At 52.8% G+C, this 15,930-nt stretch overlaps 1 protein-coding gene across 5 annotated transcripts in view; it reads left to right on the top strand.

Annotated features, from left to right (window-relative positions):
• Positions 1-15,866, top strand: part of SEPTIN5 (septin 5) — a 39,339-nt gene extending 23,473 nt beyond the window's left edge. For 2 of the 5 annotated variants that reach the window (XM_057369046.1, XM_057369043.1), the window contains 10 exons: positions 8,704-8,800; positions 9,318-9,404; positions 9,945-10,068; positions 10,166-10,300; positions 10,976-11,093; positions 11,321-11,422; positions 12,305-12,401; positions 13,609-13,744; positions 15,161-15,263; positions 15,571-15,866. In XM_057369046.1, coding sequence (XP_057225029.1) covers positions 8,791-8,800; positions 9,318-9,404; positions 9,945-10,068; positions 10,166-10,300; positions 10,976-11,093; positions 11,321-11,422; positions 12,305-12,401; positions 13,609-13,744; positions 15,161-15,263; positions 15,571-15,627 — 969 coding nt within the window. In that variant the 5' untranslated portion in view covers positions 8,704-8,790 and the 3' untranslated portion in view covers positions 15,628-15,866. Of the gene's footprint in view, positions 1-3,682; positions 3,881-3,995; positions 4,331-4,363; positions 4,462-8,703; positions 8,801-9,317; positions 9,405-9,944; positions 10,069-10,165; positions 10,301-10,975; positions 11,094-11,320; positions 11,423-12,304; positions 12,402-13,608; positions 13,745-15,160; positions 15,264-15,570 lie in introns of those variants that run through there. The other 3 variants (XM_057369044.1, XM_057369041.1, XM_057369042.1) reach the window with 3 other exon arrangements.
• Positions 15,867-15,930: the final 64 nt, after the last annotated feature.

The raw sequence follows: 15,930 nt of genomic DNA on the forward strand, positions 1-15,930 counted from the left end.
GTGCAGATTATCCTAAATGGAAGCGCTGTGAACTCGCTCCAGAGCAAGTCACGGGTTTTAACAAGCAGGAGGCAAATTACGGTCGTCGGTCCTTTTTAAGAGCTGGAAGTGGAGGCACGGCATGAGTCACATAGTGCTTCTCGGGAAGCACGAGGCACTTCAAGTGGAAGCAAGGGGAGCATAAATACCTTTGAAATGGAATTGGATAGATTTCTGGAGGGATTATGTGACAAAGCAGCAGTGATCCTTGAGCGGAAATTAAAGTTTGACCTGTGGGGTAGGTAAAGGAAAATATGAGATCTGGCTGCTGTRTGGATTGTGCTTGTGGCACTGAACATACAGGGGATTAATCCTGTGCTTTGAGACTTTAGCATTTCTGGTCTGGTATCTTGCTTTTTCCTGAGCATCGCAGGATGAAGCATGGCTAAAGCATCAGGGCTCTGATGCTCCCAGAAGCCACTTACATGGAGCCTTACTTGCAAGTTCAAGGTTAAATTATTCATCAGAGTTTAGATCAGCAAGGYTTTTTCCCTTGGATCAGGTCAGCAGGAGCCTCAGGGTGAGTGTGCAGCTCTGCTGGTGATGGAGCAGCAGAATTCAGACCCATGAGATTCATCTGCCTGAAGTCAGCACTGACATYCCTTATAGTGGGAGAGGAGGCAGCAGGAGAAGGTGGTAACTGAGCCCTAGAGGTTCCCAGCTATGCACCTGCATGGAGGATCTCTGCAGTTCCTCAGCCTCCATCACTCTGGTCCAAGCTGGGAATGGGTTTGCTGCCTGCTGCTGCTCCTGTTTGACTTGAGCAAACAGCTTCTCTGGAGCTGCCCTTCCCTTCGTCCTAGAAAACAGCCAGGAAGAAAATTTCCCTTCTGTGGGGAATTCTGAAAATAGCTTAGTCTTCTTCAGAGGAAAAAACATAAATGCTGTTATTACGTGACTGTGCTGACCCTGCCAAGCCACGGATATGCAGTTTCACCACTCTTCCGTGCAGGCCACGCTGGCTGGGTGCACCCCTGGTGGGACCCTTGCCTGGCTCTGTGCTGCTCAGGAGTGTCTCTCTGGTCAGGCTGAAGATTTTTCCTTGYATGATATGCTCCTGGTTGTTCAGGATGGAGCCTGAGCACTGCAGTTCCTAGGCCACAGCATCTCTGCCAGAAAACATTGCCCCTGCAAGCGGGGACTTCTCTGCTGTCACTGTTTGACAAAGGAGAGCTGGACCATGAGGTGGCAAGGACTTGGTGCACCCCAAGCCTGTGTTGCCCTTGATGACGTTTGGCAGGTTGGAGCTGGGCAGAGCTCTGCTCTGACACTCAGAAACCTGGATCCTGCAGCCAGTTKGACCCTGAGCTGCTGCTGCAAGTGCCTGCCTGGAGAGGAGCTTAGAGGTGCCAATGGAAGAAAACACTGGTTTTGCTCTAGGTCTTGGAAGTGCCAAGATTTTCTCTGCTGAGCTCTGCTGCACACTGCACATGAGATGTCCTGTGTGCTGTTTTTCTTCTTTTAAAGATGTTGTACCTTGGATTTTTAGTTGGAGGGGCAGGCCAGGATTTACACTGGGCATTTCCAGGGGCTGTGTGGAGAGAGGAGTATGATCAGAAAGGACAGGGACAAAACAAGATTGGCTTGGCTGTCTTGGGGACRCTGACCAGCCTGAGCCAACAGCTCTGGGTGTGTCATGCGGCACATCTGAGGGACACAAACGACTCTGTCATTTATGGTTTGTTGATTCTGAAGAGGCAAGATGAGCATCTCTAGGAGGGACAGGAGAGGCTGAGTCTGGGACCAGTTAAGCGTCATTCAACATTTTGGAAACCATAGCATTGGCCACTCAGCCTTAAGATGATCTCTGTAGCCAAGACCTACTCTTCTGGGTTTCTTTTCCTAATCTCTCTCTGAGTTGTCAGGCATGGCCTTCTGACTGGAATTCCTCTCTGGCTGCCAGTCCTGAGAGCATGTGTGATGTGTGAGRGCTCAAGGCACTCAGGAGACAGTAGTTCCTTGTTTGTCTCTGCACTGTCAGCACAGCTCCTGGGGCCATGAACAACACTGTGGTTTTATYGCAACCAAATCATTGTTGACTTCATCTGTGATCCCAGCTCAGAAAAATGTTCTGATTTGGTGCAGTGGGCTCGTGGGGACACAGCGTGTCTCCATCTGCCCTTGGAAGATGCTTGTGGTTGGTGACCATGTGGCCTGTGGCCCTCAAACGAGGGTTTTCTAAGCCATGAGCATTCATGGGAGTTGGAGTGGGTTTGCTTGCAGCTATTGTGGTTTATGGTGTGGAAGGAATGGTGAAACCTCATTATCTCAAGAAGGTTTGGATGCACCTTGGGTGTGTCACAAGCCACTGCTGTTTGTGCCCAGCGCAGGCAGCACAGTGCCATCACTGCCTCTTGCTGTGTGCAAGCTGCAGACCCAAAGGGAGAGTCCCTCAGTCCTGGAAAGYAAGGATTGGGTGAAACTAGGAGGAAAAAGAGGAGTCGTGAGCATGGCCTGATGTGCCATGGTCTGTCAGTGTAGGGCTGTCAGCTCCCTGGGGAATGGAGTAATGCTGCAGGTAAGGGCAGAGCTGCCCACCAGGGATGTGTTCTGAGCAGTGGCAATTCCTGCCACACCTGGATCCCAGTCCAGGCCTTCTGCTTGACTGCTACACACAGAAACAATTGGGAACCARCCTCAGTGGGTGTAATTAAGGATGCTGTTGGCAGAGCAGGGTGGTTTGGAGAAGGGTTTCATGCATGTGGTATGAAAGCTAATGTATGGCAGTTTTCCTACTCTGGGAATGTTCTCTGTATATTTTAATCAGCCTTTAGGACCTCATGTTTGCAACTTCTGACATCACCTTCCGTCRGCTTGCAGAATGGCAGCATAAATAAAACACTKGKKTTTTTTCCCCCTCTTCTTTCCTTTCCACACTCACAGCTGCTCCCTGACTTCAGGCCACTGGAYTTTGTGTTGATTCTGTACTTTATGACAGAACCTGGTGTCAGCCAGGCTTGGGGTAGGTGGTAAAGGCCCTGTGTTGAGGCAAAGGTAACCAGGGCAGGCCCTGCTGGTCCAGAGAAGCAGCAGGAGCTCTGTGGAGTCACTGCTGGAGCCCTGCAGATCCCAGAGAAGCAGCAGGAGCTCTGTCTGAGAGCGAGACAGGAGTATGGCTGCAGCCTGTGTCCTTCCCCTTGTTGAGCAGAAAGCTGCTCAGGAACCTGTGGGGCAAGGGACAGGTTCCTCCAGCACCACCAGTGCTGTCACCTCCTGTCACTTCATTATGCATGCTGTGGTATTAACCCCCCAGTTTCTGGAATGGTGTGATGATATGAAATTATCASCTTTTGTCTGTTTCATATAAATTCCTGTTCAGTTTCTATGGCTGCACAGAAAAGCTGGAAGGCAGATCTTAAAGATAGGTTCAAAACCCTATTTAGAGGGTTATTGAGTTTAGATTTGAATGACTTTTCTGGTATAGCTGGGCTGTTGTTGGGCTGGGTTCATCTGCTTAATGAGCACACAGATACTTCCTTATTCTGAAATGTCTTCAGAGCTTGAATGGTTGCTGTAASGTCTGGAATACATCTGCTAGTCCAATTGAATTCAGAGACAAGGCTGCAGTAGAGCCTGGACTAGACAACAGATCAGCCTACGCCACGTGGAAACAGAACCACATCAACCAGGGCGAGGATCTGGGGGTTATATTTGCTTTTGGGAGCTTTCTGGACCCTTGAGACCTCCACCCACACAGCCAGAAGCCGCACATTTTTGCTGAGAGCAGGTTTCCTCCAGCAAACCTTTGTCTCGGCCGCGTCAGGCAGGACATATAAGAAACSGTGCAGCTGAATAGGCCCATCTGTCACTGGGAGCAGCCTCATGGCAGGGACAGCATCCGGTACGTGCACAGCCTCTCCGCGGGACACTGGCGGGGCGAGCGACATCGCCCCTGGCCCGCGGCCGCGGTGGCCTTTGTCCTGTCCTCGCTGGCAGGCAGGCTCCTCCCGCGGCACAGGCGGAGGCAGCAAATCCCGGGCAGCTGCCGGGGAGCCTGCTCGCCTTTCCTCGCCTCTCTCGGCTTCTCYTCCTCGCCTCGCCTCGGCACCGGGGCGAGCCGAGCCAGCCCTGCGTGTGTGTGCACGCGTAGGCGGGGGGGCTGCCGCATGGATTTAGCGAAGGCTGGGAGGGAACACATGGGTTGGGGTTTTTCCCTTGGCCCGCGGTGGCTGTCTGTCCGTCCGTCCTGCCAGCCGCGGTTATGGATTCGATCATTATTCAGGAGCGGTTAGTGGAGCGGCTGCTGTCTCCCCGGACGCAGGCACAGCGAAGCCACCCGGGCAAGCTGAAGGTACAGCGATGTATTTATAGCACTGTGCGAGCCGGGGAGCAGCGGGGACAGGAGGGGGGAGGATGGTGCCCGACAAGACGCGCGCAGCACAAGATGAGACCTCTGAGGAGCAGAGGAGCGGAAAGACGCCGGTAAGGGAGGGACGGCGGCACCGACAGGAGGGGAGCAGCCCCCGCGGGGCCCGGGGCGCGCTGGGCAGCGGGAGATGCGCGAGGTTTTGTGCGGTTTATTTGATGATTCCCTGTCTGAATGGCGTGTGCGTGCTTGGGGGGGCTCAGGGCAGGAGTCAGCGCTGTGTATGCCCACACGCCGTCCGATTTGTGGTAATTAACAGTGTATTAATGCTGTGCTTTGCTGGCCGGGTTCCTTCTCCGCAGCAAATGCTGGTGGGCGAGTGGTTTTGCCGATAGTCCTATGCCCAGCCCCAGGCCCGAGGAGCAGATGTCCGTGGCAGATGCCTCGGGGGCTGTTGGTGTTATGAATTTATGCAGCTTTCTGCAATGAAAGGAAGCAAAGGGTCTGCCTCTCCTCCAGGGCAGGGCTGTGCTGGTTCGTGCAGACGCGGATGTGGCTCGGCCGGAGGGGAAAGGCTGGAGGAAGGGCTGCCTGGGAGGGAGATGGATGGCTTGTGCTGAARGCTGTGACACYGAGAGGGTCCCCTCCCCCTGAAGAAGCAGAGGCGCCAGGAACCTAGCACAGCTCCATCATTTCTGCAGCTTGCTCCAGTCCTTGAGAGGGACTMTCCTTCAAATTTGCTGTGGCCCCGTGATGTTTAATTTTAGCCCTTTTGAATATACCCATCAAGGCCCCTTTTATCCCCAGGCTGAGCGGTGAAGTCACGTGAGATTTGGGTTGGCTTGAACAGCGCATCCACCAGAGAGCTGAGGAGGGAATTGGGAAGGACAGGAGTGATGGAGGCTGTGCCYTGCCTTGGAAGTACAGACCCCTGCACTCAGTACCAGGGTGGCTTCTCCTCTGTGCAGCAGATCCTGAACGTTTCTATGCCAACAGGAACAGGGCTTGAACCTACCAGGACTTTGTTGCCTGGCTTGAACTCCCAGGGAGAGCACGGGCTAGCAGGGAGCCCTGGCCACCTCAGCCGGGTATTAGAGGATGTGAGGATGTGACATGTTGTTGTAATGTCTGGTGAACAAGCRAGTGTGTATCAAAGCAAAGTACGGGTGTGTTTTGCTTGGCCTGGGGTGCTTTGGTTTGTGACAGGGTCCCACAGATTGGCCCCAGCTCTTGGTGGCCTGTGCTGTGCGTGGGGCACGTTCCCAGGCATGTGCTAGTGGGATGCCAGCGGGAACAAAGGCAGCAGCATGGAGCAGGCGCTGGGAGAGGGGCTCCTGGTGCCAGAGCGCCGCTGGCTCGGCTGGCTGAGCCCTGCCCTGACAGCTGGAGCTGGCAGGGGAAGCACAGAACAGGAACCAGCTGTCCTGGCGTTTGTCAGCTTGATGGGACCTGCCTTGTGAGGGTCAAGAGCACGGGGAGTGCCCTGTGATGCCTTTAGGAACTCTCTCAGTCCAAGCCTCTCATTTAATTAATGGATTTTAGCTTTTCACAACCCAGAACACCCCCGCCTCCTTCAGTAGCCCTCCCAGGCTATTACACACCCTTGGGTGCTCTCCATCCTGTGCAGGGTTGCTCTGCAGGGAGTACCTGGAGATGGTGACTGGTGTAGAGCTTTGAGCATGGCACACACCAGGCTGCTTGGGCTCCTTGAATGCATGTTGATGTTGCCATGCTGGCAGAGGTGCTGACACGTGCCTGTCACAGCATCCAAATATGGCTGGGATAGGAGCACCCATAGCGTGTCTTAAAGTGAAGGTGAAGAACAACAAATCAAGGCTGGAGCAGGGACCATACTGCTGTTCCTGGGACAGGGCTGTTATAAGAAGGGGATCCCTCCTCACAAGTCACCTTCCATCTCTTGGCTCTGCACTGTGTCCATGGTTGCTCWGAGGGAGACATGGCTGGGGAGAGTTTTTCCCCTCCCAGGTCTGGCTGCCTCCCTTAGYGAGGGAAGCTCTTCTGTTGGTGTTGCACTGAGCACTGACCTTCCTTTCTGCGAGGGAAATGACTGCATGAGTAATGGGTGAAGGGCAGTGTCCTGCACCAGCTGGGATTTGCTCATTTTGAAAATCGTGATTCCACAGAGCTGCGGGGAGGCAACCTGAGGTACAGCAAATCCACRCTCTCTGAACAGAAATGAGGGATCAGGTTCAGCCAGTTACACCCGGCAGAAGTAAGTGGAGTTGCACCAGAGCGCAGCTCCCCAGTGTCCCTATTGTCAGCCCTTAGTCATCGAGGTTAAAAACCAAACAAAACAAGAGAAACACGCCCCACGCCTCAGCTATAGTTTCATTAGCATATTCCTAGTACTACTTCACATGTCAGGTCACTGGAGAGAGTGAGTGATCCTTGTGTTTCCAAAGTCTGCTAAAGATCAGGGCAGGAGAAGCACAAGGGGGAGTTATGTTTGTGGTGCTTGCTGGGAAATGCTGGACCTTTTCCTGTGAGGTGTTGGCTGTTCTGTGTCCACTTTGGCTGTGCTCATGGATGTGTTTTACCGGGAAGTGAAGCAGCTGGGAGACAGCCCTGATACTGAGGGACAGAGGCTGGAAGCAGCCTTTTCTTCCTTGTTTTTGTGACCTTGCCATTCTCACGTCTCTCACTCTGCTTTGCACACCACTTTTGCCCTTTCCCGAGCCCTTTGGGTGGCAGTTTGTGGTGTCCCCAGGCAGGCATTGCTTTGCCACGTGCAGCTCATCAGAGCTGCCATCGTTTATCACCCGGGGGTCTCGCTGCTGCTCGCTGCACTGCTGCTCTGGATGTCACTGCCTTTTAGATCAGTCATTACAGCTGCCAGTGGAGCACTTTGGGCACTCTCTAATTCTCCTCATTTYTATAATTTCCTTTTCTTGGTCCCTTCCTGCCTTTCTGGACTGAGGGGTGGTGAAACAACATTGCTTCAGCTGTGGGAGGTGAGGGAGATCAGAATCCACAGTCACTCAGGGCTAAAATGACCAAGTTTAAGGCCCAAACCAAACCTCAATTTCCAAAAGGTAGTGACAGTGCTAAAGGACAGAGTGTTTGGGCCACGATGGCCGTCAGCCTCATCTGTTCCATCTGAGTGGGCAGCTCCAGAGCAGCCATAAATTGGGAGGAGGAGACTCTATGTTCCCTGCTCCATGTCCCCACTGGAGCTTTGCAGTCAGTCTGGCTGAGGATGCCCAGGATCTCTCACACAGGTGAATGTGCAGCTGCAGAGAGCTGCTTGGAAGCATCATTGCCCACTTTCAGTGTGGAAATAGGTGCAAGTCAGCATTGCCCTAARCTAATGCACACTGAACCATGGTTTGTGTTTCTTTGAGTGGCTCAGGAATAGTTAAACTTATGAACACAGGTCTTCCCTGTGTGCCTGGAAAATGGGTGAGAGCAGTTGTGTGCTTGAAGGCATCCATGGAGTAGGAGCCTGGGCCAGTTTTGAGAAGCTCCTGACTCCATGGATTTGTCTGTGGTGTGAATCCCASTGGGATGATTATTTTTTCAGTGATGTTGAAAAGTGAAGTCTATCATAATGTCTCTAGCTCAGGCATTTGTGAATGGCTGAGTGTGCTTGTACAGAGCATGTGCCATGTTTGTGGCTGTGGGTTCTGTGCTGTGAGAGAGCACTCAGTGACAAGGAGCTGTGCCTGCGGGTGGTTGGGTGGTGGGTAGCACTCCAGTAATGCTTCATGTGATACCTCATCAAAATCATCTTAGTTGTTATCAGTATTTCTGCATCTTTCCACTTCCCTTGCTCCTTGAACTTCAGTCTCTTCAGAAATAACACAAGAGATTACTCAGGATTTCCTCTTATTCAGCCAGGAGTGGCTGTRACACAGCAAGAAATAATCCCCTCTCAGGTTAAGCAGAGGCTGAGCCACTGTGCCTTCCTCTAGACATGGCTCAGGACAGTGCAAGCCCTGGSGTGCTAATTACAGAGCTCTCCATCATGTGCCACACGTGCCTCTGGAGGGAGGGGTGTTGAAATGACCTGGGGAGAGGTGGCATTTGGTGACGCTGCTGTAAAGGGAACCTGTGACTGCAGAAGAAGCAAAGAATTAGGAAGGTTGTCTGTCCACAGCAGCCCTGGATGTGCTCTCTGGTGGGAAGGGTGGGATGTGCCTTTTCCCTGGTGCTCTCTGTGCTGGGAAGCTGCTGGCAGAGCAGCCGAGCAGGGCTGTGGCTGGCAGATGTCCCTCTGTGGCCACCTGTGGCAATGGCAAAACCCCTGAGCCCAGGGGAGCTGTGTGCCCTGTCACTGTGTGAGGCTCTAGCAAAGGGGTGGCACACCCTGACCTGCTGCCATCCCCTCTGCCCTGCAGGACCATGAGAAGCAGTACGTGGGCTTTGCCACTCTGCCCAACCAGGTGCACCGGAAATCCGTGAAGAAGGGTTTCGACTTCACCCTGATGGTTGCAGGTGAGGCTGGCTGTGCATGGAGGTGGCTGGGCCACGTGGTGGGTATGTGGAGGGAACCAGCTCTCCTCGCTTCCCTTAGGGTCTCCCATAACACCCGGATCCTCCCCTCACTCTGTTCTGGGCCTTTTCTCAGCTCTTGCTTTGCTCCCCAGACTGTGGCAGCTCCCCCAAGCAGAATGGGCCCCTCCTGACTTCTTAAAACCCAATCGAGCAAGCTTCTCCTCCAGCAGTGACTGCTCTGGGTGGTGAAGGCAGGGCCAGACAGGGACTGAGGGAAAGGAAGGAGAGGGAGAATGGGGAGCTGGGAGAACACATTTGTACAAGGATTGAAACATCTTGCAGCAAAAGTCTTCCCACTGCTGGAAGAATGCAGTGCCAATAAACAGCTCCTGACAGCTCGTCTCTCTCGCTTCCTCTGGCTCAGGATTCAAAGCCTTGTTCAGAGTTTCATTTGTAAGTCAATTAGTGGGTCATGTTGCTTGCTTTTTCCTCCTCCCCTTTGCACTCTGTCAATTAGGAGAGTCGGGTCTGGGCAAATCCACGCTGGTGAATAGCCTGTTCCTGACAGACCTCTACAAAGACAGAAAGCTCCTCAATGCAGAGGGTAAGTTGGGGACAAAGTGGGGTGAATGGGACTGTCCTAAGGATTGGTTTCTTGCTTCAGCAGCAGCTACAAACTTGGCTGGATCCCAGCCCTCTTGTTTGTGCTTCTGCTCTCCTTTGTGTCTGCAAAGACACTAGTATTGAGCAAAAAGTGTTTTTGCTGTAGGGCTTTTCTGTTCTATGAAGGGAAAATGGGGCTACAGAACAGCACTGGCCCTTTGGGATGAGATATTGAGATTTGTTCTTTTGTTCTTGGATGCTGGAGTGTGGTAGGGATTCCCCTTCCCGAGTGGCTGGACAGAATGTTCAGAGCAGGTGGGCCACAGGCACTTCAGAGGTTTGTGTATCTTCTTGGAGTGTCTGCCTKCTGCTGGCCTCCCTCAGTACCACTCCCTTGAGGCTCCTTAGAGGATAATCTGGGGTTTTTGAAACCTGAGTTACTCCCTGTGCTCAATGATAAGGGGGAGCTGGTTTGTCATGGGTGCAAGTGGGGATCCCYAGTGTTACTGCCTGGCTTTAACTCACGTGTTCCTGTTCAAAGAGAGGATCAACCAGACAGTGGAGATTGTCAAGCACACGGTGGACATTGAGGAGAAGGGTGTCAAGCTGAAGCTGACCATAGTGGACACACCAGGCTTTGGAGATGCTGTTAACAACACTGAGTGGTGAGCAGTGCACCAGTGCCTTCCTTTAAGTCCTTGGCCTCACAGTCACTAGGAGACACTACTGATGATTTTRTTTTGATTGAATTACCCTTTCCAGCTGGAAGCCCATCACTGACTACATTGACCAGCAGTTTGAGCAGTATTTCCGTGATGAGAGYGGCCTGAACCGGAAGAACATCCAGGACAACCGAGTGCATTGCTGCCTCTACTTCATCTCTCCCTTCGGGCACGGGTGGGTGCCCACCACATTCCAGCCCTGGGGGTGACTCAGTCCAGAGGGAAGAGCCTTGTGCCCCAGGATTGCCCTGAGGCAGCTCKTACCCTGCCAGGGCTGTGGGCACAGGAGAGGAGCTGTCTGGATGCTCTCCCTCTGCTGMGCATCACTGCACTCCCTTCCCCTCACTGGCAGGACAGACTGCCTGTGAACAGGCAGGGCACATCTCCCTCAGGCCTTACAGCCTGATTTGAAATCAGGAGAAATAATGCCACGCAGGCTTGTACGTTCCTATCTAGCTAAGCCTGACTGATGYGTAGGAAGGGGAGGTTTAAGCTGCCTTCAGTCCCTGCCCCATGCTGGCTCGTGTGTCAGCCTAGCCTGGAGCAGCTGAAGGGGCCGTGTTGGCTGCCTGTGGGACAGGACAGCTGGAGGGAGACCCYAGGCCATGGCCTGGGCAGAATTTGGCCTGCAAGGGAGCAAATACTCAGGCTGCATCTGTATGAGACACTCAACAGCTAAAATTGGAGCCAGCTTTCCTGAAGGTACAGCCCCCTAGCTGGGGCTGTCCCAGTGCTGCTGCAGGCTCTTGTGACAGTGCTGTCCTTTTCCCTTTGTGCTGGGTGGGTGAGGGAGGCTGGAGGAGCAGCTGCCCAGGTGCATTTGCTAACAGTGCCCCTCATCCCTCTGCAGGCTGAGGCCTGTGGATGTGGAGTTCATGAAGGCTCTGCATGAGAAGGTGAACATTGTGCCCCTGATTGCCAAAGCCGACTGCCTGATACCCTCTGAGATCCGCAAGCTAAAAGAGAGGGTGAGATTCTCTTTCTCTACAGAGTTACAGCTGATGTGGTGGCAGGGATAGGCTGAGGAGGGAGGGGAGGTAGATATATATGTATTAATGTGTCTGTGCACCATGTTTGTGTGTGTATATTTATACACATACACTGTATCTGTAGGCTCTAGCACAAACAGAGTAAACACAGCAKTTCTGTATTGTTCAGTGTTACATCCTTTTGGTTTTATCTTGCATGGACACAGATCCGGGAAGAGATCGACAAATTTGGCATTAAAGTGTACCAGTTTCCYGAGTGTGACTCTGACGAAGATGAAGAGTTCAAGCAGCAAGACAGAGAGCTGAAGGTAAGGAACCTGTTCAGCAGGGTCTGGGAAGTCAGGCTCATRTGGGTCAGCCCAGAGGGAGCCAGAGCTGCCCTGCATGTGCTGAAGGCCTGTGCTATTGCTGCCCAGGGAGCAGCCTTGCCTCATGTGGTAGGTGGCCTGGAGAAGGTGCTCATGTCCTTGCTGGTGCCATGAAGTCAAGTGTGGCAAGAAGACCTGGCACTTCTGCTCTCCCTCCAGGCAGTGTCAGTCTTTGCTCCATCTGCCCAGCCTGTATGTTTAAGATGCAAGCTGGGTTGTGCAGCAGTTCTGAGCACCTCTTTCTGGGTGATGGCACCAGCAAGGAGAGATTTGTGAGAGATTCGGCACCACAGTGACACATGAGCTGCACTGGGGGACACCACATGATCATACAGACACATCTGAGGCCCCAGCAGCCCAGTCCTGACTCCCTCCCAAGCCTGTGTGTGCATGCCAGTACGACCTTGTTTCTCCTGTCAGAGGAAGGCAATGAGCTTTGACTCCCTGTGAGCAGAGAGGAGCACAGCCTGTACATTCCTGCWCTTGGCCTACATTGTCCCACTTGTYTKRTGTCCCAGCCTCTTTGCTCTGGCTTCCTTGTAARGCTTCCCCTCACTGAAGGGCTGCAGGCACCTGCAGAGGCACAGCTTCCCTCAGGACAGCYGAGGTCAGGCTGGGAACTAGGCTGCCTGTAGATCCCAGTGTCTTAGGCTTTTCTCTGCRCTGGTTTGTGCTGTCCTGCTCTGTGGCACGTGTGGATGTCCCTGTGCCTTTCCTACCAGCGCCTTCCTCCTGCTGTTCCCCTGTGCCTGAGCTTGGCCCCTGCAGAAGGGATCCATGGGCAGATCCATGAGCTGGGCTCAGCGGTGCCTCTCGTTCCAGGAGAGCGCTCCCTTTGCTGTCATTGGCAGTAACACTGTGGTGGAGGCCAAAGGCCAGCGGGTCCGTGGACGGCTCTACCCCTGGGGCATTGTGGAAGGTAAGCTTGGAGCTGGGAGCACTGCGAGGAGGGGCAGCCAGGAGTGGGCGAGGACAGAGTGGCATTTCCAGCAGGGATGGCAGGGGAGAGCCGGGACTGTCTGTGCCACCTTTGGCACGGGACAAGGGTAGAGACAGAGGCACTGGGGCTGGCTCAGGAGGGGAGATATCAATAACCCTCCCATTGCAGACTGAAGAGTGGTTCCAGTGTGAATGAAAGAATGCCTGAGCTTTAACATGCACTAGGACATGGCTTCTTGTTAAGGGGGGAGGGCATTGCCCATTTCTGGGGAGAGGCTGCTGCCCTCAGCCAAACAATCATAAACCCCCTGCATTCCCTCCTCTGCTGCTGCTCCTGTAAGTGCTGGAATAGCTGGRCTGGAGGCCGTGCTGATGCACAGTGTTTGTCTCCCACTTTCTTCCTTTCTAAAGGGAGAATTTCATGAAGCCCTTAGGCAGAATAACCCTGGAATGGCTTTTGCTGCTGCTGCTGATTCCCCTGTGCTGGGTTGTTGCTTTAAGACCTTGCAGCTTTAGATCCCAAAAGCTTGTGTTTGCACTGATAGGCCRGTGCTGGCTGCTGGGGCTGCCCAGCTGTTGGCTCTGCTCCCTCAGTGCTCCAAAGGGGGCTGTGCCTGTCGGGATGCTGGCATTTGGCACTGGGATCAGCTCTGTGAAACCCTGTGCCTGACACAGCTGGTTTTCCCCAGCCCTGCAGAGGCAAACAGAGATCACCACAGCAGGCAGTGCTTCCCACAGCRCTGTCTGGAGCCAGGCTCCCCATGGCAGCAGCAGCTCTTCCAGCTCTCCATTGCCTGCTCTTGGCTTTGCCCCTCAGGGGCTGCTTTTGTCTACAGGGGCCTTTTGATAAGGCCTAAATTCTGATGAGATAAACAATTTACCTCCAGCACCAGCTGTGCTCACTGTGGTTATAACAGTGACATCCCATGTACATGGGATCCTCTCAGGGCTCTGCTGTACATGATTAATTAATCCTTTTACCCAGAAAAGCCCTGGGAGCACAGGCAGCCTGGCCTCGGTGTTGAGAAGTGCAGAGCACCATCGAGACCTGCACCAGGGCAGTGATGGGGAGGATAAGGAAGGAGCTCTGGGGCAGTGTTTTAGTCCAGTCTGGGTATCCAGGAGCTGAGAAGGGGTCCCCTGGTGAGGTGTGATAGCCAAGTACTTTCCCATTATTGCTTCCACAGTGGAAAACCAGGCACACTGCGACTTTGTGAAGCTGCGGAACATGCTGATCCGGACACACATGCAYGACCTGAAGGACGTCACCTGCGACGTCCACTATGAGAACTATCGAGCTCAGTGCATCCAGCAAATGACCAGGTGGGTCCCCACCTCTCATGGCCGRGGTGTCTCACCCTCTGTGGAGCTGGGGTTGCTCTCACCAAGCTCATTGCTCAGGGGGCTGTAGATTTACTGGGGACTTGCTGGGCTGCAGCCTTAGGAATGGCACCGGGAACTAAAATAGCAAATCCAAGCATGTTTCCCACAGCCTGAACCCCTCATTGCTTCTGAGAATCCACATTCCTGTCTGAGAATTCCCCATGCACATCTAGGGAAATAGGCCTGGAGATTCTTTTGAAGAGCTATTTCTAGTAGTGGATGAAATACACCCAGCCTAATAAAGCGGGATAGACCATCTCTCTGGTGAGGGATGCATTATCAAAGGGGARTGCATTCTGTGGTCTGGAGTTATGTCCAAACGACAACATGACCCTCGGGGTGCTGCTGTTCCTCAGACAAAGCCCAGGCAATTAGTAATACAACACATCACCAAAGATTTCTCTGCATTGTCTTCTCTTTGCGCTTGATTCTCTGTGGTTTTAGTCATTTTTAGAATGATCAGAAAACAGAAGAGAGAACACTCACAGGCTTCTCATTTGAGACCTCTATTTTTCCTTCTCACTTCCATGACTGATATACTGGTGAAAAAATTTGGTTTAAGCAGATCTTGGCTCCTCTGCTGTGAACCATCCCCTTCATTTCCTGCCAGCCCTGGCTGGTAGCTCTGTGCTGCCACGTTGCAGAGCAGAATGGCTGTGCTTCAGCAAGGAGCAGTCCTGCATGTGTGCTGACGTGCAGGTTGGCACATTCTCCTGACACACAGTGTATCCCAGTACTTTTGCATAGCAGACGAGCCTGTTTTTTTCAGCAGCAAGTATATAGAGTCCCAAAATAACTGTATTAAATACTGGAGAGGGGTGAGAAGCATCACAGCTGCTATTTAGGTGGGCTGTGTGTCTATTAAAAGAGCACAGTGAAAAAGAAGTTGCTAAGCCTGGAGAAAGCTTCAGTTTGGTACYGTTTTTCACACCATGATTAGTTTCTTGCCAGTGAACAAGTCTCACAAAACCAGAACAGTCGTTTGGGTAGGAGACCCCAAGCTCCAGGGCTGGAATTGTCTCAATTATGAGCCAATGGTGACTCCAAGTGGTGAAAGCCTGCAAGTGGCATCTTGAAGTTCCAATTTCAGCCCAGCCTTCTTTAGCTACCTGATATTCCYTCCTCATATCTTGAGAGCTCCTGTCTTTTGGAAGAAAATCAGATCCTTCCTGTGTCCCCTGCTTGCTGTCACGGCCCCCCCAGCCCTCATGCCTCCCACCTCCTGAACAGGAGATCTCATTCTCTATCTGAATGCATTCCACACCTCTGACTGTGACAGTCATTGTGTGGTGACACCAAAGCCAGCCAGCCTGAACAACGACTGACTGCTCTTCCCCCCTCTGTCCATCTCTCTAGCAAGCTGACTCAGGACAACAGGATAGAAAGCCCGATTCCTATCCTGCCTCTCCCAACACCGGACACTGAGACAGAGAAGCTGATCAAGATGAAGGATGAGGAGGTGAGTGCCATTTCTGCCTGTGCCTCCTGGGTGCTGGAGCAGCAATCCAAGGAGTTTCTCTAGGATTGSCCCACAGAGGCTGTCTTGAGGCTTCCCACTCCTGTGCCCCACCATCATGGGCTCGTGGGGTGGGGAACAGGGTGTGAAAGCTGTGGTTTTACCTGTGGGGGGAACAGCTCCATTCCACCCCAGCCACAGTTGCCTCTGTGCTCTGGCAGGAGTTATCACTCCTCTGTCAGCTCCAAGGGGCTGCCCCAGTGTGGATGCACAGGTCCCTTCCTGACTGTCTCTTCTGTGTCTCCTGCAGTTACGGCGGATGCAAGAGATGCTGCAGAAGATGCAGCAGCAGATGCAGGATCAGTGAGAGGCAGGTACCCGGAGGGCAGAGGGAATCCCCCAGTGACTGTCTGAGACCTGGCAAGAGCTGTGAACGTTTAGAAAAGGTTTCCTGTTGTATAGAGACTTGTGGGCAAGAGCTGCACCCGCACCCTCTAATTTATTAGCAGCAGTGCTGGCTTTTCGACCAGCTGGATTGTGGAGGAGGCTGTTCACTTAACAGTTTACTGATGTGTATTTCTTTTTTAATAATTATTCTTTAATTTCTTTTTTTTTTCTTTTTTTTTTCTTTTTTCTTTTTTTTTTTTCTTTCCTGGAAAACCTACATTTT

This window comes from Malurus melanocephalus, unplaced genomic scaffold (assembly GCF_030028575.1).
Source record: "Malurus melanocephalus ecotype Western Australia unplaced genomic scaffold, MMel_1.1 scaffold_102, whole genome shotgun sequence".
Lineage (NCBI taxonomy): Eukaryota > Metazoa > Chordata > Aves > Passeriformes > Maluridae > Malurus > Malurus melanocephalus.